Raw genomic sequence first — 25000 nt, 5'->3', positions numbered from 1 at the left:
GATGGCATTCTGGATGAGGTGCACCTGCTCCCGGAAGATAGCTCGCAGCTCGTTGGGAAAATACCCTGATGGCGGGAAGGCAAGAGGGGGGAGGTCACGCACAGTTGGCGGGCGGACCTGAGGTGTCCTGGGGCGGGTGGGCTCTGCCTCAGTTCCCCATGCGCGGCGGTCGCCCCCTTACCAGGGAAATACATCTTCCCCTGGTACAGTTGATCCATCCTCTGGTACACGACGTTCGCCACTTGGTTCAGCTTCTCCCGGGCTGGGGACGGCAGGAGGAGGCGTGTGAGCGGGCCTGGGTCTGGCTGGGCCGGGGGTGCCCCCGGGCGGGGCCCCGCACTCACTGATCTCCGCGGGGATGGCCAGGTGCAGCTCCTTCATTGTGTCCTGGCTCCAGTCAGCGAGCAGCGAGCCCGACACGGGGATGTCGCCCACCCACCAGGACTTGAGGTTCACGTGATGGCGGTAGAAGGAGAATTTCTCCGAGAAGTTGCCGTGGCAGTGCAAGCAGCCGCGGGCCAGCGCCGCTGTCAAGGCCAGGCACAGCAGCAGGGCCATGGCCCACCCCCGCCCGCCGCCGGCCAACAGACGGCGCCTCCCGCGCCGCGCCCCTCCGCCGCGCACCAACCGACGGTGTCTGCTGGCACGCCCCCGGCCGGGCACCAACCAACGACGCCCTCTCGGGCCCGGGCCGCGCCCCCCCCTCCACCCCGCCCCCGACGTAGGCCCCGCCCCCGCAACGGACAACTGAGGGCGCCGGTTCCTTTTTCAGGCCCCGCCCACGAGCCGCCACTCCCGGTGAGGCTCCACCTCACTGTTGGCCCCGCCCACGACCTCGCTCCACGCATGCGCCATCGGCCGGCGCAAGCTCCTCCTTCCAGGCTGGCCTCTGTTCGAGGCCCCGCCCCGCGCTACGAGCAAGCAACGACCGCAGGCCTCCCCGGAAGCCGGGGAGGCCTGGGCCCGGAACGGAAGTATATCCGGCCGGGGGGCGGGGTGGTCGTGCGCGGAGTTTCTCCCGCCTGGCGGCGAGGCTACGCTGGCCAGCGGCCCGGGGACGTGGTTCAGCGGCGAGCTTGACCCGACTCTTCTGGCGGCAGGCGGCAGGTGGGTAACTCAGAGAGACGACCGCGGGCGCTGGGGAGACCGAGCTCCTCAGGAGAGGAGACCGCGGTCGGCGGGGAGACCGGGCCCCTCAGAGGCGGTGAACGGTAGCGCAGGGGAGGGGAGCCGGTGGTGGCCCTTGGTGGAATTAGGGGTTGCATGTGTCACTTTGGGGTCACCCCCTGGCCGTGTCAGTAACCAGGACCTCACCTCCTGGTGTGGATGGAAGTCCACAGAATTTTACAGCTCCCAGCACACCGGGACCCCGCCCTCTGAAAGCAGGCTTCTTGGTCCCCAGAACCCCTGAGCAGTGGGAGGTGTTTGCGTGTCAGCACTGCCCACCGACTGACTCCACCGCTCCGTCTGTGCACTGGCTGTAGGGCTTGCGTTTGCTTTAAAGGCCCATGTATTTTACAAAATGTCACTGAGGAAGGAAGGGGGTGTGTGATCGGGGTGATTGTCTTTGTGACGGAGAGTCACAAAGCAGAAAATAACTTGCCAGTGGTGCGCCCACCCAGAGAGCCACTCACTGCTCATTTTGGGGTAAGAGTCTTCCAATCTTTATTCATATGTACCTTCTGCTCCTTGCATCTTTTTTTTTTTTTTTTTTACCTTTTATAGAGGCTCAACTGACATGCAATGAACTGCACACGTTCACAGCATACACTTGGATAAATTTTGGTACGTGGTGCGCGAGCACTTTGCATATTTCACCGCCACTGCCTGTCAGCACTTTCGTGATTTTGGGCTTGCTTCTGTTACACGTGGCCCCCGCCGGCGGCTTCTTTGTTCTTCCCTCCGCGCAACATAAAGTTCAGGGTTTTTTTGGGTTTTTTTGGTTTTTTTTTTGTGGTACGCGGGCCTCTCACTGTTGTGGCCTCTCCCGTTGCGGGGCACAGGCTCCGGACGCGCAGGCTCAGCGGCCATGTCTCACGGGCCCAGCCGCTCCGCGGCATGTGGGATCCTCCCGGACCGGGGCACGAACCCGTGTCCCCTGCATCGGCAGGCGGACTCTCAACCACTGCGCCACCAGAGAAGCCCCTCAGGGGCTTTTATTAGCCCATTTTACAGACTCGGCGCGGAGTGATCTCAAGAATCCTGGCCCTGGCCAGTGTCAGGACAGGGCGCTGCAGCCTCCCAAAGCCCTGAGCACCCGTCCACCCACCTCCCCCCACCCCAAGTTCATGGTAGCCTGTCAGTGTCTGTTGTACTGATTATGGAGTGGAGCAAGTGGAAGTCCTGGCTGCCCCGCCCCTGCCTGCACGCTGAGGCGCCCTGTTTCTCCCCTCCCTTCCGGAGGCGCCCTTTGTTTGTTCACCTCAAACCTCAACCTTCTCTGATCCAGAGCCTCTCCCCTCCCCGGGGTCCGAATCCAGCGCCCACCTCAGACAGCACCCATCCCATTGCTCCTGTCCTCTGACAGGTGGCTTTTCCCCTTTTAAACCGCCCCGGAGCTGGGCTGTCCAGGGCAGCAGCCACTGGCTCCGCATGGCTAGTGAGCACCCGAAAAGTGGCTGGTCCAAAATGAGATGTGCCATTCGTGTAAGATATGCACCAGTTTCCGGAGACTCTGTGTGTTAAGGCGGGGGTGGGGCGGGGAGTGTGTGCAAATTATTTCCTTAATATTTTCTATGTTTGTTAGGTGTTGAAGTGATGTTTTGGTGCTCTTGGGTTAAATAGTATATATTATCAATGTTGAAGTCACTGTTTTCAGTTTTTACTTTTCATTGTGGCTACCAAAAGGTTAAAAATTACATACGTGGTGTACATTATATTTCAGTGTGTTCCATGGCATTTATTATTATTATTATTATTTTTTTAATTTTTGTCTGCGTTGGGTCTTCGTTGCTGCGTGCGGGCTTTCTCTAGTTGTGGCGAGCGGGGGCTACTCTGTTGTGGTGCGCGGGCTTCTCATTGCGGTGGCTTCTCTTGTTGTGGAGCACGGGCTCTAGGCGCGCAGGCTTCGGTAGTTGTGGCACGCGGGCTTCCGTAGTTGTGGCCCGCGGGCTCTAGAGCGCAGGCTCAGTAGTTGTGGTGCACAGGCTTAGTTGCTCCGCAGCACGTGGGATCTTCCCGGACCAGGGCTCGAACCCGTGTGCCCCTCATTGGCAGGTGGATTCTTAACCACTGCGCCACCAGGGAAGTCCCCTGGGTTCACTCTTGGTGTTGTATGCTCTCTGGGTTTAGACAATGTGTACTGACATGTACCCATCATCTTATCACACGGAGTAGTTTCGCTTCCCTAAAAACCCCCGTGGCCCCCGTTCATGTGTCCCTTAGCCCCCACCCCCACTGCCTTCCACAACCACTGGTCCTTTTCTGCTCTGCCCTTTCCACAGCGTCACAGAGTTGGAATCGCAGTGTCGCCTTCTCAGACGGGCTTCGTTCACTTGGTGGTGGGTGTTTACGGTTCCTCGTGTCTCTTCGTGGCTTGATAGTTTGCTTTTTATTTGGACCTCCCTAAAGGAGAAGAGTAACTCTGTCATCTTGAAAATCTGGACCGTGGCGTTCGCACGCCAGGTGCCCCAAATAGCTGTGACAAGCTGAGCTCTAAGATCACCTCTGTCTCTCAGCAAAAGCATAAGTGGTTATTTTAGTCCCTGAGGGGGGTTCTTGGAAGTGCTGTTTCAGTTCCAGGACTCTAGATGATTCTTATTCCTAAGAAGGTTAAGCTAGTCTGTTTCATGTGTGATGACACTCCCAAGCCAGCCAGAGTTCGTGGAAAAGTCAGCCATTTACCATCATTCCGGGAGCTGCTCTCTCATGTCCAGGGCTTCTCGAAATGGAAGTTGAACAAAAATTCCCCAGGCAGCCGGCTTGGAACTGGGTTTTTACTCTGGGAACTTTTGGACATGCCCCAGCTGGTAAGCCCTGCTCTTGACTTCCTGGAATTGCGAGGTTCAGATTGCTGAAGCAAAAGAGGCGAATGCGACTTCAGAAACCAAGTTCTGGGAAGGAGGTGGTCATTCCTGCGGCTCCTGAGTCCCAAATAAGACATCCGGGGCAGGGTCACTCTCTGGGGGGGCCGTGCCGGGCGCCGTGGGGCGGGAGCAGCCTCCCTGACCTCCACCCACTCGGTGCCAGGAGCATCCCCAGTCATGACAACCACAGACGTCCCCCGTGGCCCCTGGGGGAAGGGTCGCCTCATTCGAGACCCACGGCTGCGGCTGAGCGTGGGCAGGAGCTCTTGCCGGCGCCTGGAGAGAGTGCGGTCCTTGGTGGACGCCCTCCCCACAGACTGGGTCTGCGCACAGGCAGGTCCAGATCCCGAGGACCCTGATGTTGAGAGGAAGTTTGGGCAGCCAGCGAAGGGGAGCTCGCGGTGGACAGGAGATCGGGCCGCGGTTTCTTGTCCGTTACCCTTTCTGACACGCAGGACTCGGGTCAGTTAAACACGCGGTGAAGGCTCTTGCAGCCTCGGACTGGGTCCTCAGAAGGAAGAGGTGTGGCTCCTACGCAGACATACCGCCCACCACCTCCCCCAGCGTTTCTCTCCTTTCTATCCCGCCCCCCCCACCCCCGCCCCCCGTGACATCGTTCTGTTGAACAGAAAATCACGTTTGCCCCCATGGGGAACTGAGACTGAGGAAGGAGGTTCGGAGGAGAATCGTGGCGCTGGGCTGTGTGCACCCGGCAGCCCCTCTCCCTCTGGGTGGAGTGAAGGCCGTGGACGTGGGGACAGCCAGGTTTAGATCCCAGGCCAGCTCTTCTCTGCTGTGGGCTCAGGGCTCTCAGAGGCCCCAGGGAGGGTCCTTCCTGCCTCTCCCGGCTTCTGGTGCGGCCGGCCATCCTGGTCATTCCTTGGCTTGTAGGGCTTGTAGACGCATCACCCGATCTCTGCTTCCATCACATGGCTGTCTCCCGGTGTCTGTGTCCAGATCTCCCTCTTTTTATAAGGACAGCAATCATTGGCCTAGGGCCCACCGTCCTCCAGTGTGACCTCATCTTAAGTGAATTACATATGCAGTGACCCCACTTCCAAACAGGGTCCCTTCACAGGTTTGGGGGGTTAAGACTTCAACATGTCTTTTGGGGCAGGGGAATGTGATTTAGCCCATAAAGGGGGATAGAAGTGACTGCTGATGGGCACGGGGTTTCTTTGTGGGCTGATGAGAATGTTCTGGAATTAGATAGTGGTGATGGTTGCATACTCCATGATTTTTCTAAAAGCCATTGAATTGTATACTTTTAAAGGGTGGAGTTTATAGCTGTGTGAATTGTATCTCAATTGGCTTTTGTAAAATAAAAAAGAAAAAAAAAGTATTATCAGGAGGGCTGGAATATACAGAACCCGCTAAAGCACCTGGCTTTCGTGTGTGTCCTGCAGGATGGCGGGCAGCCTCCCCACCCAGGCTGCAGTCGCAGTATTTAAATATAAACATTTAGTTGATGGAAGACAGCTCTGGAGCGCAGCCATCTTTAACAGGACAGATCCTGGGCTGTGAGCATCTTCCAGCCAGACGCTCAGCCTTCCAGGCCAGGGACCAGGGCTTACACGCCAACCGAAAACGTGCGGGACCTCCGAGCTTGGGGCCTGTCCCCATGGCGGCGGTGGCCGGGCAGGATGTGGAAGCACCGGAAGGAAGTGGCCGCCGGGCCAAGGTGCGGCAGTTGCTTACAGGAACTGTTTCATTTTGTTCTTAGAAGAAAACAGGGGTGCGTGTGTGTCAGGGAGGGTAGCTTTGTCATCTTAGGTGTTGTCACTCTCAGAGTTTGAGTGCCACACGCATCTCGTCTGCAGGAAGAACCAGGGGAGTCCTTAGCGCTGAATTCCGAGAAGCCTGTCCTGGCTCCCCCCGGTCCCGCCGTCCTTGGAGGTGTTCTGGGAAGAACCAAGACAAAGCAGCCCCAGAGACGGTACCTGGGACGGCGGGGCGGTGTTGGGCTGCAACTCCCGGGCGCCCTGACCTGCGGCAACGCTTCTCGAGGAAAAGGCACTTTCCGGTGGCCGGCCACCCCGCGGCCGCGGGAGCATGTGTTTCTGATAGAAAGCTCTTTGCTTTTGATGGGACCTTTGCCCATCCAGGAAGTTTTTCAGAAAATCATTGCTTCCACTTAGGAAAAAAACCCTCCCACTTTCTGAGGAGACAGAAGGGCAGGCAGGAATCTTACAAGCCCCTTCCGCTGCCCTGCCCTGTCTTCCAGAACTGTCCTGGCATGGGTCAGCCCATGGCATGACATGACAGGCTGTGGATAGAGCCGCAGGGTCGCCCCCGCCCCCTCCCCGAGGCCCTCCTCTCCACCCCGCAGCCGCACCTGTCTGACAGGTCACGCGTCGCCAGGTGACATCATGGGGAGTTAGACTCCCAAACCCGTCCGCAGAGAGGCCCCAGAATCAATAGAAGGCAGCAGCGGGACACTAGCGGGCTGCGTTTTTCTTGACGCTGTGGTTTCTGTGAGGGTTAGAAGGCCGGCTGCAGGGTGGATAAGGAACCTGGGCGGATGGGTGCACAGAAGCAGCTGCCAGGGCTTGGTGGCCGGTCTGGCCCAGCTCTCCGCCCCCCGCCCCACCCCGGCTGGACGACGGGGAGCACCCCGCCTCGTCTTCTCGTGACCAGAGTGGGGCTGCGCTCAGCCCGGGCCGAAGGGTGTTTGGAGGCTGAAATCAGTCCGTGCCGCTGGCAGGTGGTGCGCATGGGGCAGGACGGCTTGAGTCGCTAGTGGGTCCGCACAAGGTCACTGTCCCTTGACCTGCAGCCGAGTGGCCTGAGAGTGGCTGGTTTGCAGACTAATCACCTGGGCAGGTTCACGGCCCCCTGGGAAGTTTGCAGTCACAGGTGGGGCCACAGGGTCCCCACGCGACGCGTCCAGCGCCCATGCTCTCGCGTAGAGGGGTCCCGGCTGCCCGGCGCAGGGGACATGGTCAGTCTCTGCAACACAGGGTCGGGGCAGGTGGCCTCTTTTAATCTTTGCCTCCTGCGGGGTCTGAGGTCCTCCATGTCGGGAGAGAAGCGGGCAGGTGGGGCATTTGTGGCTGCACCCTGTACTCAGCTGCATTCCCTTCTCGGAGGCACCACCTTCCCGCAGCATCCCTGCCCGCACCCCGAAAACCAGGGAGAGTCGGAGCCGGAAGCACCCAGCCGGCCTGCAGGCATTGCGGAGGCGCCTGGTGCAGGAGCGGCCCCGGGCCAGTGGGCACCTGGCCCTGGGTTTGGGACGAGACGGGCAGAAGCTCGAATAGCCGAGGGGTGGGGCTGTGGAGGTGGATGGCGGGCAGAAGCAGCCACGGCTTCACCCCCACGGTCCAGGGTGCGGGGTCGACTCCTCACGCTGCCAGCTGCGTGGCTTAGCGCCGATTTACGCATCGTTAACTAGTGGTACTGAGTCACCGTCTTCTAACCCCATGGTTCTCACCTAGGGTGGTGCTGCCCCCAGGGGACACTGGGCCATGTCTGGGGACATCTGTGGTCTTCAGGACTGGGGGGAGCTCCTGGCATGGAGGGAATGCGGGCAGGGATGCTGCTCCACCCCCCACAGCGCCCGGGATGGCCCTGATGTCAGCAGTGCTAGGTCTGGGCCTCAGTCTTCCCATCTGTAAAGTGGGGGTTCTGTTTTGTTCTGAGGGTTACTGTGAATGCCTCACTGGGTGTTAACCAAGGTGGCAGGAAGTGATGATGGCTTTGGGGAAGGACGCGAAGGCACTTGTGGTCTGTGGACGAGGCACGGGGCCTTCTTGCTCCAGAGCACAGGTGGCCTCCGGCTGCGTTGCCGGGGGGTCCTTACGCAGTGAGTGTTCACTCTGTGACACGTCAGTGACTGCACCTTTTATCCCATGTAGTTTTCCGTGCTTGTGTTGTTACCTTTCACGGTAAACAGATTTTACAGGTAGTGCTGACCTCAGTTTGAGCTGAGAGGGAAACTGCTTTAGTTCTTTATGGTGCCTGGGGTAGCAGCTCGGCCTGCACTTGCTCTGCTTGTCCCCCGCGCCCCGCTTTAAAAATGGCAACTTTACGGACTGTCATTCACATACCGGACTTTCCGCCTGTTTCCCGTGTACATTCCAGCGTTTTCAGTACATTCACAACGTTTGCAGCCACCATCTCTGTCTAGTTCCAGAACATTCCATCACCTCAGAAGAAGCCCCATCGTCAACAGCAGTCACTCCCCATCCCCCTCCCCAGCCCCTGACAACCAGGAACCACTCTCTGTGTCTGCGGATCTGCCTGTTCTGGACGTTTCCCATCAGTGGAATCACACGCCGTGTGTCCTTCTGTGTCTGGCTTCTCTCCCTGAGCGTCGTGTTCTCAGGGTCCATCCACGTTGTAGCGAGGGTCAGGGCTTCACCCCTTTTCACGACTGAGTGATGTTCCCGGGTGTGGATCAGTGCACCCGTTGCTGGGCATTTGGGTGTCTCTGCCTTTTGGCTGTTGTGAATCATGCTGCTGGGCACATGCACAGGTTTTTGTGTGGACATGTGTTGTCACTTCTCTTGGCTGGGCACCCAGGAGAGAATCGCTGGGTGAGATTTAACCGTGTTTTGGTAACTGCCAGGCTGTTTTCAGCAGCGGTGGCCCCAATTTACGTTCCCACCAGCAGTGCGGGAGGGTTCCGACTGGTCCACGTCCCCACCAGCCCTGTTGATCGTCCTTTTTGATTACGGCCGTCCTCGTGGGGGGAGGTGGGTCCCTCCGCTCTTCACTGGAGCTCCTCCCGTCCATCTGGCTCCGTCCCCGGATGCTCAGCTCCTGTGTTTTGCACAGTTCATGCTGCCTCCAGTTGACCCTCCCACACCCGTAGTGTCCAGCAGGGCCCAGAAGTGTGAGCGGGCTTTACCTGCCAGCGGGGAGAACAGAAGATCCCAGGCCCACATGTAACCAAACCCAGTTACATCAACTGCAAGTTATTTTGCCCAGCGCTCATTAGCATTATCTGCGTAGCCTCTGTCTGAGTTTCCTAAGACTGCTGTAATAAGTCACCACAGACTTTGTAGCCCAAAACCACACAGATTTATTATCTCACGGTTCTGGAGTTCAGGAGTGTGACTCGGGCGTCACGGGGCTAAATCCAGGCGTGGGCAGGGCTGGTCCTTCTGGAGGCTCCAGGGCAGCATCGGTTCCCGCCTTTTCCAGCTTCTAGAGGCGCCGCATCCCTGGCTCGCGGCCCCTCCTGCATCCTCACAGCCAGCAGCGCAGCCTCTCCCGTCTCTCTGTGCCTCTGACCCTCCTGCCTCCCTCTTATAAGGACCCTGTAACGACACTGGACCCGCAGGGAATCCAGGGTCATCCCCATCTCAGGGGCCTCAACTTACCTCTGTCTGCAGAGTTCCCTCTGCCGTTTGAGGTGACACGTCCTTGGGGCTCAGGACCAGGACGGGGGTGTCTCTGGGGCCCTTATCCTGCCGACCACGCCCTCTCCCCTAACCAGGGCAGGGAGGCCTCCTCCATGCTTTCCCATTGGATTCTTTTTGAGCCCTCTGTGAGCAGGCCCTGTGGACACGCTGAGGACACAGGAGGAGGTAGGGTCAGGGTCACCCCCGCCCTGAGGGGAGAGACGCTGCGGTCTCCTCCGCCCCCTTCCATCGGGCCCCACCCTCCCCACCCCTGGGCTCCAGAAGGATCTGCTCTCAAGGCTCAGCTCCAGTGCCAGCTCCCTTTAGGCCAGAGCAACGTTTTTCTTTGTAAATTCTCACCGCTTAGAGTCTGCCTGCTCCTGGCTCTGCTGCCCTGGGGGCAGGACCACCCTGGCTAGAGCGCCGGTTTGAGCCCTAGACGTGAGCCCTAGACGTCATCCGTCCGGCCTCCGGAATTAACCCAGAGGCTCACATTCTAGAGGCAGCTGCTGAAGGCCAGACCAGGAGCCCTGGGCCTGCGGGGGTCTCCAGACCTCCGAGCTGTCGAAGGGCTGAGCCTGCAGGAGACGCTGGCCTACAGGATGTGGTGGGTCGTGCCTCAGCTCTTACTAACCATCTGCTGAGGTCCTCCCCACCCCGGTCGCTCCGCCTGGACCCGCGGACACGGGTCCTCCAAAGCCGGGGTGACCAGACCTGCCGGCCTTGGGCCTGCCCACCTGGGACGGCTTCTGTGTCACTGAGGCCGTCCTGGTGGCGTTGACGTCCTCTCTGCAGGGCCACCCTGGGCCTGGGGGGTGACAGGGTCCCTGCTCAAGGACACATGAGGCCCGGCTCAGATGTGGGACGTCCAGAACTTTCTGATAATGAAGGAGGGCTGTTCGAAGCCCCTCAGTGTGTGGCAGTTTGCCACACAGTGTGCTAGTCTGGAGGGCGGGCCACCAGACAAGGCTGCTGGTCCCAGGGCCCAGAAACCAACTGCCGAGGGATTTATTAAAACGTTTCAGATAAGTGGTCATTCATCATACAGGGGTGCACGGGTGCGTGCGGTGCAGCCCGGCCTGGGCGGTGCAGAGGCTCTGCTTCCGCTTCCCCTCTAGGCCGACTTCCCCTTCTGCGGCTGCTCCTGGGTGGGCGCCCGGGACACCCCCGTGCCGGCCAGGTCCACACTCCCGGGGAAGCGCACCTCCCGGGCCGGAGATGGAGAGCCAGGGGCGGCGGGCCGGCGCTGTCGTCGTAGCAGCAATGGGACGGGGATGGCGCCCGTGACCAGTCCCGAGCGCGAGCCCGACCTGGGCTCCTTGTGCTCGACTTCATCCTTTCCTGCCCTCCGACGTGGGGTTTGTAACAGAGGAGACGGCGCAGGGCAAAGGCTCGGGAGGAGCCGGAGGGGGGCCGGGCATCACGGCAGCGCCATGGCAGCTGCAGCCCCTGTATCGGGGCCTCGTCCCCCAAAACGGGCAGCGTCAGTCACGAAACCAGACAACTCATAGAGGCATCTTTACTTAGTGCACTGGGGTGGATAGTGTCCCCCCAAATTCATATCCACCCCTTGGAAATGGAGTCTGTGCGGATGTCACAATGGAGAGATGAGATCGTGATGGGTCACGGCGGCCCCTAATCCAGTGACGAGATTGGGACACGAGACACAGGGAAGATCAGAGAGGCAGCAGGAATGTACCCCCTCCCAGTCCCGGAGGCCAGAAGCCCCAGAGGGGTGTGGGCAGGGCTGGTTCGCCCTGGGGCTCTGAGGGGGCATCTGTCCCAGGCCTCTCTCCCGACTCTAATGGTGCTGGCAGTCCTTGGTGTCCCCTAGCCTGTAGACACATCACCCCATCTCTGCGTCCGTTATCACATGGTCTTTCCCTGGGTGTCTGTCTTCTCTTATAGGGACACTCATCATTGGATTTAGGGCCCACGGGGATAATCCGGGAAGAGGGCATCCCAAGATCCTTGACCCAATCACATCTGCGAAGACTGCAAAGTCTCTTTCTCCAAATAAGATCCATTCGCCAGTCCCAGGGCTGTGGACGTCTCTTCGTGGAGATGAAGAGACCACCTCGCCTGCGGGGGCCGCCCTCAGCCAGAGTGTGGGAGCTAGCAGCTCTCTCCGCTTTACCGAAAGCCCCCGGGCGCGGAGAGGATGATGCAGGGCCCGGCTCAGTGTCTTCTGCTCTGAGGCGGGGGGATGTGCCTGGGGCAGTGCCGTGCGCCCTTTTGGTGAAACTCAAAACCAGAAGTCCTGGGAGTGTCCCCAGTCTGCCGCCGGTGCTTCCAGAGCAGGGTTCTGAGAAGGGTGACAGTGCTTCCTCTTTGTGTGTTCCAGGTCTGGGGGAGAGCCGGGGGCCCGGTGGCCTTCCCGTCGTGAGCGTCCCGCCCGGCCCTCCCTGTGGAGGCCTCGCGGGGGGCATCCTGAGCGCGCACCGGAGATGTCCAACCCCTTCCTGAAGCAGGTCTTCAACAAGGACAAGACCTTCCGGCCCAAGCGCAAGTTCGAGCCGGGCACCCAGCGCTTCGAGCTGCACAAGAAGGCGCAGGCGTCGCTGAATGCGGGGCTAGACCTGAAGCTGGCCGTGCAGCTGCCCGCCGGCGAGGAGCTCAACGACTGGGTGGCCGTGCACGTGGTCGACTTCTTCAACCGCGTCAACCTCATCTACGGCACCATCAGTGACGGCTGCACCGAGCGCTCCTGCCCCGTCATGTCAGGCGGCCCCAAGTATGAGTACCGCTGGCAGGACGAGCACAGGTTCCGGCGGCCCACGGCACTGTCGGCCCCCCGCTACATGGACCTGCTCATGGACTGGATCGAGGTGCAGATCAACAGCGAGGACGTCTTCCCCACCAACGTCGGTGAGTCTCTGCGCTTCCGTGTTCTTTTCTTTTTTTTTTTTTAATTCTCTTTTTCTTTATTTATTTTTGGCTGCGTTGGGTCTTCGTTGCTGCACGCAGGCTCCCTCTAGTTGCGGCGAGCCGGGGCTGCTCTTCGTTGTGGTGCGCGGGTTTCTCATTGCGGTGGCTTCTCTTGTGGAGCACGGGCCCTAGGCATGTGGGCTCAGCAGTTGTGGCGCACGGGCTCTAGAGCACAGGCTCAGCAGTTGTGGCGCACGGGCTTAGTTGCTCCGCGGCATGTGGGATCTTCCCAGACCAGGGCTCGAACCTGTGTCCCCTGCATTGGCAGGCGGATTCTTAACCACTGCGCCACCAGGGAAGTCCTCATCTTCTTTTCATAACAGCTTTATCAGGATGGAATCCACACCCCGGAAAACCCACCCACTTAAAGTGCACAGTTTGGTGTCATTTTAGGACAGTTACAGCTTCATGCAGCTATCAGCTCTGTCTAAACCCATCACCCTGGGACTTCCCTGGTGGTCCAGTGGTTAAGAATCTGCCTTGCAATGCATGGGGTGCGGGTTCGGTCCCTGGTCGGGGAACTAAAGTCCCACATGCTGCATAGTGTGGCCAAAAATTTTAAAAATAATAATAATAAAATAAATAAATAAACCCGTCACCCTAAAAGAAGCCCGTCCCCATCAGCAGTCACTCCCCACCCCCTCCCCAGCCCCTGACGACCAGGAATACACTCTGTCTCTGGATGTGCCTGTTCTGGACGTTTCCCATCAGTGGAATCACACCCTGTGCGTCCTTCTGCGTCTGGCTTCTCTCGCTGAGCGTCGCGTTCTCAGGGTCCGTCCACGTGGTAGCGAGTGTCAGGGCTTCACCCCTTTGCGTGGCTGAGTGATGCTCCCGTGTGTGGAGGGGCTACATTTTGCTTCAAGTTAAGGATCTTGAGATGGAGAGATTATTCTGGATTATCTGGGTGAGCCCTAAATGTCATCACAAGGGTCCTAACAAGAGGGAGACGGAGCGAGACTAGACACCCAGGAGAGCAGAAGGCAGTGAAGCGACGGGAGGAGGAAGGGATTGTGAGCCCAGAAAAGGCAGGAACGGGTTCTCCCTGGAGCCCCCGGAGGACCCATCCCTGCCCACGCCCGCACTTCGGCCCCGGGGCACCGTGTCGGCTGTGGGAGAACCCGTATGAGTTGTTCTGAGCCACTGAGCAGGTGGTAACTTGTCCTGGCAGCCCCGGGCGATGGTAGATGTCGTTCTCACGTTCACCGGGGCGACACGGCTTCCTGGCAAACCACCAGCCAGTGCGCAGGCCTCGGGCCCAGCTCTTGGCCGCTGACGTGCTCTCTGCCTCGTTAAGTTTCTCGCCCGCCGTCGGTACGCCGAACCAGGCTGACCCTGGTGGGGTTTTCAGGGACTCATGTGGGAAAAGGCCGTCCCGGAATCATCACTCTCCCAAGATAGAGATTCCTGGGCAGCCCCCCACCAGTTTGCAGGGTCCACGTCTGCACGTGCTCCCCGCCTTGCTGGGACCCCCGAAGCCTCCCCGGCTCCTGAGCGGTGCACAGCCTAGCCCTCAGACCCTGAGGGCCTCTAGTCAGCGCCTCGCCCACGGAAGCAAACCCTAGTGATCCTACCAAAGAGGAAAGCACGAGAAGGGCGAGAGACGCGACCTTGGCAGACGCCACTCAGCTGCCCGGCAGGGGTCAGAGCCCTCTGCCACACGGCCACAGTGGGTTCTGTGGCTGCTGGCGCCTTCCTCTGGCCACCTGGCCAGGGCCACACCTTCCAGCCCTGTCCACGGACCCCGGGGCCGGCTTCACCCCTCGCCTTGGTTCGACCGCCCAGCCAGGCACGCGGACTGGAACGCTTCTCTTTGCTCACCTGTGGTGCTCCTCAGAGCCTGCCGCGCTCCTCAAGGTGAGATTTGTGGCCGGGCGAAGGAAGGGCGGGTCCGGAGTTCGTCCTACCTCCGGTGCTGGTTCCACTCAACCTGAGCATCCACTCGGGCCCCAGAGCCACCTGCCCACGCTCTTGAGCTTAGACCCAGGTTCTTTCCCGTAAAAGAAAAGTTCTTTCACAGACTTTTCCCGTAAAAGGTCAGTCAGTAAATCTTCGCGGCTTTTCCCTCTAGATGGTCTGTCTCAGCTACGCGGATCTGCTGTGTAGTCTGAAAGCTGTCGTGGACGATATATAAACAGACAAGGGTGCATAAGGAGTGAGCCTGCGTTCCAATAAAACTTTATTTACAGAAGTGGGCGGTGGGCCGGATTTGTGACCCCTGTGTGAGGGCATCGTGGCAGGTGTGGGCAGTGCAGTCCCAGAATCTTCTGTTTCTAGGCCCTTCTCCTACGGGGCTGCCGCTCCCCCTCCACCCAGGATGGCCCAGGGTGACCTCGGTGACTCCTGGCATCCCTCTCCCAGGAGAGGGGGCAGGGCAGGGCCTTAGCCTCGTTGGGCCCGGGACCCCGGGTGGCTGGTGCCAGCCACACGCTGTGCTCGCCTTCCTCTGCCTGCCATGGGCTCTGCGCTCCCTCTGAGTTCCTGACACTGTTAGGGGGACTTCCCTTATGGGGATCCCCATGCCCTGGAGACCACCGTCCCACCAAGTGGCTTTCCCAGGTCTTCAAGACGGCGTGTGCTCCTGAGATGCCCCGTGAACGTGGTCGTCTCTCGAGAGTGGAGCATTCCTTTTGTTTAGCCTTTTTTCTCCGGTCGGGTGGAGGGAGAAAACCCAGAGGCCTCATTGATGCTGAATGAGCCTTCCGCAGAGGTAGATCCCTGGAGCCGCCGGGCCCTGTCCACCTGTAACAGACGTTCACAGGCGCTTCCGGCCGATGGAATACCAGTCCCATCAGCTGTCACGCCCACCGGGACACGCAGGAGGGAGCGGGACGGGAGCTGGGAAGGCGCACGTTCGTGGGAGCGTCTTTCCCGTTCGCCTCGCGCCCACAGGCCTGGGACCTTTCCCCGGTGTGAGGCGCCGCGTGGGCTCGTCTTCCACCTCCCACTTGGGCTGGGCTGTTCCCCGTCTCACCGCAGACGCCATCCCGTGACGCCGCCCTGCGCACGGATCTCCGGCACTTGCCTGCACGTCTTTGGGGCCTTTGCTCACCGACCACAGGGCTGTGAAGCACAGCACCGTCCAGCAGCTGACCGCTCCATCTTCCGGAAGCGCGTGCCTTGTGCGCCGTGGCTTTCCTCACGCTGGGTGGCACCTTTGTGCTCCTCCCCCTGGGCTGCCAGCTCGGGAGCCCCTCTCTGGAAGGACTGGGGCCGGTCCACCCTGGTAGTGCCGGTCAGGTGGAGCGAATGCGTGGCATCTGCCCTGTGGGACGAAGAGGACACGAGGTGGGAGCGGGCGAGCACGTGGGGGGCGCAGACTAACGCCCGAGGAGGGCTGGGTCCGCCAGTCCCTCGGTACCTGTGTGTCACCGCGGTTTAGAAAACAGAGGGGCCTCCTGGTGGCAGAGTGGCCGAGACGCCACGCTCCCAGTGCAGGGGGCCCGGGTTCGATCCCTGGCCAGGGAACTAAGATCCCACCTGCCACAGCTAAGCCCACGCGCTGCGACTACTGAGCCCAAGCGCTCTACAGCCAGCGCGCCACAGCAAAGACCCAGCGCGGCCAAAATGAATAATAAATACACTTTAAAAAATAGAAATAGGGCTTCCCTGGTGGTGCAGTGGTTGAGAGTCCGCCTGCCCATGCAGGGGACGCGGGTTCGTGCCCCGGTCCGGGAAGATCCCACGTGCCGCGGAGCGGCTGGGCCCGTGAGCCACGGCCGCTGCGCCTGCGCGTCCGGAGCCTGTGCTCCGCAACGGGAGAGGCCACAACAGTGAGAGGCCCGCGTACCGGAAAAAAAAAAAAAAAAAAAAAAAAAGAAATTAAATTCAGTAATTGGACAATAAAGTGCAATATAGTGTATGCATGCAATTAAGTTAGGATATGTACATTCAACTTTAAGTGATGTCATGAAACATACGCTGGAGAGAGAGAAGTGTATTAAGTGAAAAATGTCAAAGGCCAAAACATAGGTTTTTATGGGTTCTCCAGTTCTATTCCAAAAAATAAACGTAACTGGAGACAGACACACACAGAAGCCTGTGAGCCACCGGAAGCGGGATGGCGTGTCCACAGCTGGCCAGACCGGGGTTGCGGGGGTCTGGGACGCTGGGCCGCAGTCCTGGCGCTCTATCTGCCGGAGTCCCGCCCTGCCCCCAGCCACTGTTAGGGAGCCGAGAAGTGGTCTTCCCAGGCCCGGGGTCCCACAGAGAGGGGTTCGCGCCTGCAGCTGGGGCCGCGTCCTAGCTGAGCTGCCCCTGCTGCCTCTGCAGGCACGCCGTTCCCCAAGAACTTCCTGCAGGTGGTGAAGAAGATCCTGTCGCGGCTCTTCCGCGTGTTCGTGCACGTCTACATCCACCACTTCGACCGCATCGCGCAGCTGGGCTCGGAGGCGCACGTCAACACCTGCTATAAGCACTTCTACTACTTTGTCACGGAGTTTGGCCTCATCGACACCAAGGAGCTGGAGCCGCTGGTGAGCGGGTCAGGGCGTCGTGGGGAGGCGAGTGCCCCCTGTCCTGGGGCTGCACGCCCATCGGGGCGCGGGCGGGCGGGTCACCCCTTCGCGCAGCCCAGAGGGGCTCCTGCCTGCAGCTGCCCCCGCTTCCCTGTGGGAGAAACAGATGGGCCTCTGGGTGCCTGTCCCCACCTACACCTCCTCCAAAGAGGAAAGCACGAGAAGGGCGAGAGACGCGACCTTGGCAGACGCCACTCAGCTGCCCGGCAGGGGTCAGAGCCCTCTGCCACACGGCCACAGTGGGTTCTGTGGCTGCTGGCGCCTTCCTCTGGCCACCTGGCCAGGGCCACACCTTCCAGCCCTGTCCACGGACCCCGGGGCCGGCTTCACCCCTCGCCTTGGTTCGACCGCCCAGCCAGGCACGCGGACTGGAACGCTTCTCTTTGCTCACCTGTGGTGCTCCTCAGAGCCTGCCGCGCTCCTCAAGGTGAGATTTGTGGCCGGGCGAAGGAAGGGCGGGTCCGGAGTTCGTCCTACCTCCGGTGCTGGTTCCACTCAACCTGAGCATCCACTCGGGCCCCAGAGCCACCTGCCCACGCTCTTGAGCTTAGACCCAGGTTCTTTCCCGTAAAAGAAAAGTTCTTTCACAGACTTTTCCCGTAAAAGGTCAGTCAGTAAATCTTCGCGGCTTTTCCCTCTAGATGGTCTGTCTCAGCTACGCGGATCTGCTGTGTAGTCTGAAAGCTGTCGTGGACGATATATAAACAGACAAGGGTGCATAAGGAGTGAGCCTGCGTTCCAATAAAACTTTATTTACAGAAGTGGGCGGTGGGCCGGATTTGTGACCCCTGTGTGAGGGCATCGTGGCAGGTGTGGGCAGTGCAGTCCCAGAATCTTCTGTTTCTAGGCCCTTCTCCTACGGGGCTGCCGCTCCCCCTCCACCCAGGATGGCCCAGGGTGACCTCGGTGACTCCTGGCATCCCTCTCCCAGGAGAGGGGGCAGGGCAGGGCCTTAGCCTCGTTGGGCCCGGGACCCCGGGTGGCTGGTGCCAGCCACACGCTGTGCTCGCCTTCCTCTGCCTGCCATGGGCTCTGCGCTCCCTCTGAGTTCCTGACACTGTTAGGGGGACTTCCCTTATGGGGATCCCCATGCCCTGGAGACCACCGTCCCACCAAGTGGCTTTCCCAGGTCTTCAAGACGGCGTGTGCTCCTGAGATGCCCCGTGAACGTGGTCGTCTCTCGAGAGTGGAGCATTCCTTTTGTTTAGCCTTTTTTCTCCGGTCGGGTGGAGGGAGAAAACCCAGAGGCCTCATTGATGCTGAATGAGCCTTCCGCAGAGGTAGATCCCTGGAGCCGCCGGGCCCTGTCCACCTGTAACAGACGTTCACAGGCGCTTCCGGCCGATGGAATACCAGTCCCATCAGCTGTCACGCCCACCGGGACACGCAGGAGGGAGCGGGACGGGAGCTGGGAAGGCGCACGTTCGTGGGAGCGTCTTTCCCGTTCGCCTCGCGCCCACAGGCCTGGGACCTTTCCCCGGTGTGAGGCGCCGCGTGGGCTCGTCTTCCACCTCCCACTTGGGCTGGGCTGTTCCCCGTCTCACCGCAGACGCCATCCCGTGACGCCGCCCTGCGCACGGATCTCCGGCACTTGCCTGCACGTCTTTGGGGCCTTTGCTCACCGACCACAGGGCTGTGAAGCACAGCACCGTCCAGCAGCTGACCGCTCCATCTTCCGGAAGCGCGTGCCTTGTGCGCCGTGGCTTTCCTCACGCTGGGTGGCACCTTTGTGCTCCTCCCCCTGGGCTGCCAGCTCGGGAGCCCCTCTCTGGAAGGACTGGGGCCGGTCCACCCTGGTAGTGCCGGTCAGGTGGAGCGAATGCGTGGCATCTGCCCTGTGGGACGAAGAGGACACGAGGTGGGAGCGGGCGAGCACGTGGGGGGCGCAGACTAACGCCCGAGGAGGGCTGGGTCCGCCAGTCCCTCGGTACCTGTGTGTCACCGCGGTTTAGAAAACAGAGGGGCCTCCTGGTGGCAGAGTGGCCGAGACGCCACGCTCCCAGTGCAGGGGGCCCGGGTTCGATCCCTGGCCAGGGAACTAAGATCCCACCTGCCACAGCTAAGCCCACGCGCTGCGACTACTGAGCCCAAGCGCTCTACAGCCAGCGCGCCACAGCAAAGACCCAGCGCGGCCAAAATGAATAATAAATACACTTTAAAAAATAGAAATAGGGCTTCCCTGGTGGTGCAGTGGTTGAGAGTCCGCCTGCCCATGCAGGGGACGCGGGTTCGTGCCCCGGTCCGGGAAGATCCCACGTGCCGCGGAGCGGCTGGGCCCGTGAGCCACGGCCGCTGCGCCTGCGCGTCCGGAGCCTGTGCTCCGCAACGGGAGAGGCCACAACAGTGAGAGGCCCGCGTACCGGAAAAAAAAAAAAAAAAAAAAAAAAAGAAATTAAATTCAGTAATTGGACAATAAAGTGCAATATAGTGTATGCATGCAATTAAGTTAGGATATGTACATTCAACTTTAAGTGATGTCATGAAACATACGCTGGAGAGAGAGAAGTGTATTAAGTGAAAAATGTCAAAGGCCAAAACATAGGTTTTTATGGGTTCTCCAGTTCTATTCCAAAAAATAAACGTAACTGGAGACAGACACACACAGAAGCCTGTGAGCCACCGGAAGCGGGATGGCGTGTCCACAGCTGGCCAGACCGGGGTTGCGGGGGTCTGGGACGCTGGGCCGCAGTCCTGGCGCTCTATCTGCCGGAGTCCCGCCCTGCCCCCAGCCACTGTTAGGGAGCCGAGAAGTGGTCTTCCCAGGCCCGGGGTCCCACAGAGAGGGGTTCGCGCCTGCAGCTGGGGCCGCGTCCTAGCTGAGCTGCCCCTGCTGCCTCTGCAGGCACGCCGTTCCCCAAGAACTTCCTGCAGGTGGTGAAGAAGATCCTGTCGCGGCTCTTCCGCGTGTTCGTGCACGTCTACATCCACCACTTCGACCGCATCGCGCAGCTGGGCTCGGAGGCGCACGTCAACACCTGCTATAAGCACTTCTACTACTTTGTCACGGAGTTTGGCCTCATCGACACCAAGGAGCTGGAGCCGCTGGTGAGCGGGTCAGGGCGTCGTGGGGAGGCGAGTGCCCCCTGTCCTGGGGCTGCACGCCCATCGGGGCGCGGGCGGGCGGGTCACCCCTTCGCGCAGCCCAGAGGGGCTCCTGCCTGCAGCTGCCCCCGCTTCCCTGTGGGAGAAACAGATGGGCCTCTGGGTGCCTGTCCCCACCTACACCTCCTCCACCCCCCCCCACCCCCCCCCACCCCCCCACCCCCCGTCCCCTGCCTGCGGAGAACAAGGGTTTTTTTGGTTTTAATTGAGGTAAAATTTGCATAACTTAAAATTAGCTATCGTGAAGTCAACGATTCAGTGGTGTTTAGCACATTCATAGGGCTGGGCAACTGCCACCTCTATCCAGTTCCAGAACCTTCCTTCCATCACCCCAAAAGAAGCCGCATCCCCATCAGTCACCCCCATCCTCCTCCCCAGCCCCTGTAACCACTAACCCACTTTATTTATTTCTTTTTTTAAAAAAAATTATTATTTTTATTTATTTATTTTTGGCTGCGTCGGGTCTTCGTTGCTGCTTGCGGGCTTTCTCTAGTTGCAGCGAGCGGGGGCTACTCTTCGTTGAGGTGCGGTGGCTTCTCATTGCGGAGCACGGGCTCTAGGCTCGCGGGCTTCAGTAGTTGCAACATGTGGGCTCAGCAGTTGTGGCGCACGGGCTTAGCTGCTCCGCGGCATGTGAGATCTTCCTGGCCCAGGGCTCGAACCCCTGTCCCCTGCATTGGCAGGTGGGTTCTTAACCACTGCGCCACCAGGGAAGCCCCAGCCCCTATTCTTTTACAACTTTAAAAAATCTCTGAAAACACCTTCACAGAACTTTCTCGTTTTTGTATATTCCCTTGCAGGCTCTGCCTGTCAGTAAACATTTTTCCAGAGTTAAAGTTACAGTGCGCATGCTTAGTGAGGTTGGGGTTTTCCTCTGGGGTGGTGGAATGTTCTGGAACTAGAGGAGGGGTTGTGCACCCTTGTGGAGGTGAATGCCTCTTTACCACAGTTCCTTTTATGTGAATCTCACCAAATACTAAAAATCATCGTGTGCAGTTTTGTCATCAGCTCACTTTTGTTTAACTCAGTGCCCTAATCTCATGGTCATTTGTCCCACACTGATGCTTAGAGTTAGCTCTTTCTGGACACAGGGACTGTGGGACCCTTCACAGAAGGAGTCTGCGCCCCAGCCTGAGGCGCGCTGCCGTCTGCTCTATATTTCGTAAGATTTGCTTTAAGTGAGGCCTGAGGCCCCCCATGAGACTGCGTCCCCCGATTTCCTGTGTGATTTCCTGATGTCCTGCTTGTTCTTAACAGAAGGAAATGACTGCACGGATGTGCCACTGAGAGCCCTCGGCCCCGTTGTCACCGAGTCCGCGCCCGGGGGACAGTCCCACTTGAGGGCCACGTCTCCAGAACAGGGACCCGTATTTTCTAGCCCAGCAAATTCTGTGCTGTCTGGGCTGCGTCCTCTCTCGATCCCAAGGTGGCAGCACCCGTGGGTCTGAGCCTCCGTGAGCCCCAGTCTCCTCGGCCAGCACGGGGGAGATAGATAGAACTTGAACTCTGTGATTCCATGTGTTGTGAGCAACCGGGAAAACCCACTTCGTTTGCAAACCTCTTGCACCTGCCCGGAGGCTGGCCCCACTCGGGTCTGTCTCTTGCACCGGCCCGCCTGCTCGGCCGTGGGTGACCAGGCCCCCGTCAGCGAGGCTGAGACCCCGCAGCGCTTCCCGCTGCGGCCCAGGCCAGGTTCCGAGTGGTACGAGCGCTCGGCTTGCGTCCTCCCCGCGTCCTCCCCCACGGCCACTTCCGTCCCGCGGTACCTCTGGGACCCTTAGGCTCCTGTGCCAGCTTCCTGAGCCCACGCCCACATCCCAGGTGTCCTGGAGCCCCTTCATGTCGCATAAAAGATTGAATTCGTCTAGCTGCATTTACGACCACCGTGAGATGTTACCAGAAGAAAAAAGGTTTTTTTACCTACAAGGAGCGATCCCCCTCCTCTCTAGAAAAATGTCCCCTTTCCGTCGTGAATAGCAGTACGATTCTGCCAGGGAACGCCTCTCCCCCGCTTTGGGACCTTTGAGTTTCGCCGAATGTTTAGCCGGACTTGGCCTTGCTTCACACGCCTGCCAACCTCCTATCGAAACCCTTTGTCAGCGTGGCCCTCCGTGGCTCCGGGACCAAATCCCAGCACCGCCCCCCCCGCAGAAGCTTGGGGGCCCCGCCCGCTCGCGCCCCACCCGCGCACAGCATCCTCCGTGGCCTTCCGCTGTGGCGGTCCTACCCGCCTGGACCACACCAGCTCCGAGTACCTCTGGGCGTCTGGGACGCTCACGGGGAGACGGGGCCGCCACCCGACACCAACACCCAACAAGTGCAATTAACAACCTGGGCCTCGGTCCTTCCAGAAGTTGCCGGGGTCCCGCTCCCGTAGTCCTGGGAAGACTGCAGGGAACCGCCCGGTCGCGTGTAGCTCCTCTTAAATGCAGAACCACGACCAAATGCCGTAACCACTGTGCCACTCAGGTCACCAGCCAGGTTGGAAAGGTGGCGGGGCTGGAGGGGGGCTCCCCTGCCCACCCTGCCGTGCCCGTGGGCGTTCCCACAGGACCATCAGAATAAATCATGTGTCTCCTTAGCTGCACCTGCTGGTTGTCATTTCTGTCTTCCTGGTGGGAGGGTCTGGCACTGGGACACGTCCCCAAGTGGCAAAGAAACCTTAGATGTCACAACAGTTTGTGGCCCCCCAGAGTGTCCCATGTAGATAAACAGATGCACAGAATATCAGTGGGATTAGAATTCCACGGGGTGCAGGGCGGGGCTGATGAACCAGTGTCTGGAAAGCAGGTTGAGGAGGCGCCCACTCCCTCTCCCGTTTCTGCTTTGTCTCACGTTGCTTTCATGCTTTCGGCACTCAGCAAACATGATTGTAACTGTTGCCTCTTTGCTACGTAAAGAAGGTTCCAGAAAACTTTGAACCGAGTGGGAACAGACAGAGGGGTCTTTTCTGTCTCAGCCCCGTCCTAACTATCCTGTGACCTTGACACATGAGTTTACGCCAAAAATCTCTTGTATGTGAGGAATGGGAACGGGTTACTTACTCTCAGGGGTCGTGGGGCTGACAGGATGGTCTTTTTTTTTTTTTTTTTTTTTTGCTGTACGCGGGCCTCTCACTGTTGCGGCCTCTCCCGTCGCGGAGCACAGGCTCTGGACGCGCGCAGGCTCAGCGGCCATGGCTCACGGGCCCAGCCGCTCCGCGGCATGTGGGATCCTCCCGGACCGGGGCACGAACCCGTGTCCCCTGCATCGGCAGGCGGACTCAACCACTGCGCCACCAGGGAAGCCCCAGGATGGTCTTTTGCCAGGCGGGTTGGGGCCTGTGCTCCAGACCTTCCTGCCCCTAGAGGGCGTGCCGTCTCCATCGGACAGACAAGAGTGACTTGGGGGGACTTCCCATCACTTGTAAATACCTTCTAAAGAAGCCGCTGTTTCCTTACCCCTTGATTTTGCAAATGCACCACAGAGGTTTCCGGGACCATTTTAAAGTTTGGGGAGCTGTGATTTGGAACAACAGACCCCGAAGCCATCTACATCCCGGTCCCAGGACCTGTGGATATGTCACCTCACGGGGCAGAGGGGACTTCGCAGGTGGGATTAAGTTGAGGCCCCTGAGATAGGGGTGGGGGTGACCCTGGATTCCCCGGGGGGCCCAGCGTCATCCCAGGGTCCTTACAAGAGGGAGGCGGGAGGGTCAGAGGCAGAGAGAGACGGCAGATGCTGCGCTGCTGGCTGTGAGGATGGCGGAGGGGCCGCGAGCCAGGGATGCGGCGCCTCTAGAAGCTGGAAAAGGCGGGAACCGATGCTGCCCTGGAGCCTCCAGAAGGACCAGCCCTGCCCACGCCTGCATTTAGCCCCGTGAGACCCATTTTGGACTTGTGACCTCCAGTACTTTAAGGGAATAAATTCGTATTATTTAAGCCACTGAGTTTGTGGTGACTTGTTAGAGCCGCCACGGGAAACTCACACACCCTTTAGAAGGAAATATTTCGCACACAGAAGGCCTGGGACCCGCTGACGGGCTGCCTGGAATGCAAGAATTAGCCAGGCCAGCTTCTGAGCAACTCTTCCCTCCACGGGCCTGAGAATCACTCATCTTAACAGGACAGTTCACCCCAAAACTTATCCAACCAGGAGAGGTAGTGGGGGGCAGGAACTGGTGTCTGGAAGTCTGGTCAGCCAGGGCAGTGGCAGAAGAAACCAGTTGTGTTGCTTGTACAAGACCAGCTGGCCCGGTTCCTTCCCGGTCAGCATGGGAGAGGCTGCCACTTAGACATGACTGTGGATTCGTATCATCCCAATGAAGGTGACAAAGAAGGCAACCTCTGGTGTACCGGGAAGGGATGTTCTTCCAGGAAGTGGAGAACTGTTGAGTAGGGCCATCTTGGAAAACCAGGAGCCCCGTGCTACTGGAAACTTCCAAACTGGGGCAGGCATTGTCCTAGTGTCCCATGCTGTCCCGTATAGCAGCCACTAGCCACAGGTGGCTGTTTCACTTCTAATTCAAGATCAACTAAAAGGAAAATGGGGACTTCCCTGGTGGTCCAGTGGCTAAAACTCCTCACTACCAACGCAAGGGGCCCGGGTTCGATCCCTGGTCAGGGAACTAGATCCCACATGCCGCGAATAAGATCCAGCACAGCCAAATAAATAAAATATATATATTTTTTTAATCACCTGGAAATCTCTTTAAACAATAGATTCTGATTCTGTACGTCTGGGGCAGGGTTTACATTTCTAACAACCTCCTAAAATTTGCCAATTCTGCTGGTCCATGGGTTATATATATATATTTTTTTTGTGGTATGCGGGCCTCTCACTGTTGTGGCCTCTCCCGTTGTGGAGCACAGGCTCTGGACGCGCAGGCTCAGCGGCCATGGCTCACGGGCCCAGCCGCTCCGCGGCATGTGGGATCCTCCCGGACCGGGGCACGAACCCGCGTCCCCTGCATCGGCAGGCGGACTCTCAACCACTGCGCCACCAGGGAAGCCAATAAATATTTTTTTAATTAAAATAAAAAATAAAAGGAAAATGTCTCAGCTCCTCCGTCGCACTAAGCCCTTGTCGGTGGCTTCTCCAC

General features: G+C 59.3%; 2 protein-coding genes and 1 long non-coding RNA gene across 4 annotated transcripts in view; 2 read left to right on the top strand and 1 right to left on the bottom strand.

The window, feature by feature from the left end:
* The window catches only part of LOC102988225 (izumo sperm-egg fusion protein 4), a 3948-nt gene extending 3369 nt beyond the window's left edge, over positions 1–579 (bottom strand). Inside the window, exons 1-3 of the mRNA XM_028495378.2 lie at positions 345–579; positions 182–262; positions 7–65 (exon numbers count right to left, since the gene is read on the bottom strand). Coding sequence (XP_028351179.2) covers positions 7–65; positions 182–262; positions 345–558 — 354 coding nt within the window. The 5' untranslated portion in view covers positions 559–579. The remainder of the gene's footprint in view (positions 1–6; positions 66–181; positions 263–344) is intronic.
* A 319-nt stretch (positions 580–898) lies between these two features.
* Positions 899–16959, top strand: MOB3A (MOB kinase activator 3A; the record flags this gene model as incomplete). Its single annotated transcript, XM_024134250.3, has 3 exons — positions 899–1107; positions 11718–12241; positions 16574–16959. Coding segments are annotated over exons 2-3 (807 nt in total), but the record flags the coding sequence as incomplete, so codon positions are not given.
* Positions 16960–16974: 15 nt separating this feature from the next.
* On the top strand, positions 16975–22505 carry LOC129391701 (uncharacterized). Of its 2 annotated transcripts, none has more exons than XR_008616338.1 (3): positions 16975–17245; positions 19661–19863; positions 21178–22505. It is a non-coding gene; the product is annotated as an uncharacterized lncRNA (long non-coding RNA). The 2 variants fall into 2 exon arrangements; XR_008616339.1 differs by lacking the exon at positions 16975–17245 and adding an exon at positions 17269–17543.
* Positions 22506–25000: the final 2495 nt, after the last annotated feature.

The sequence above is a fragment of the Physeter macrocephalus genome, chromosome 2 (genome assembly GCF_002837175.3).
Source record: "Physeter macrocephalus isolate SW-GA chromosome 2, ASM283717v5, whole genome shotgun sequence".
Taxonomy (NCBI): Eukaryota; Metazoa; Chordata; class Mammalia; order Artiodactyla; family Physeteridae; genus Physeter; species Physeter macrocephalus.
Note: the sequence above shows the minus strand (reverse complement) of the source record. Positions and strands in the feature narration are given on the sequence as shown.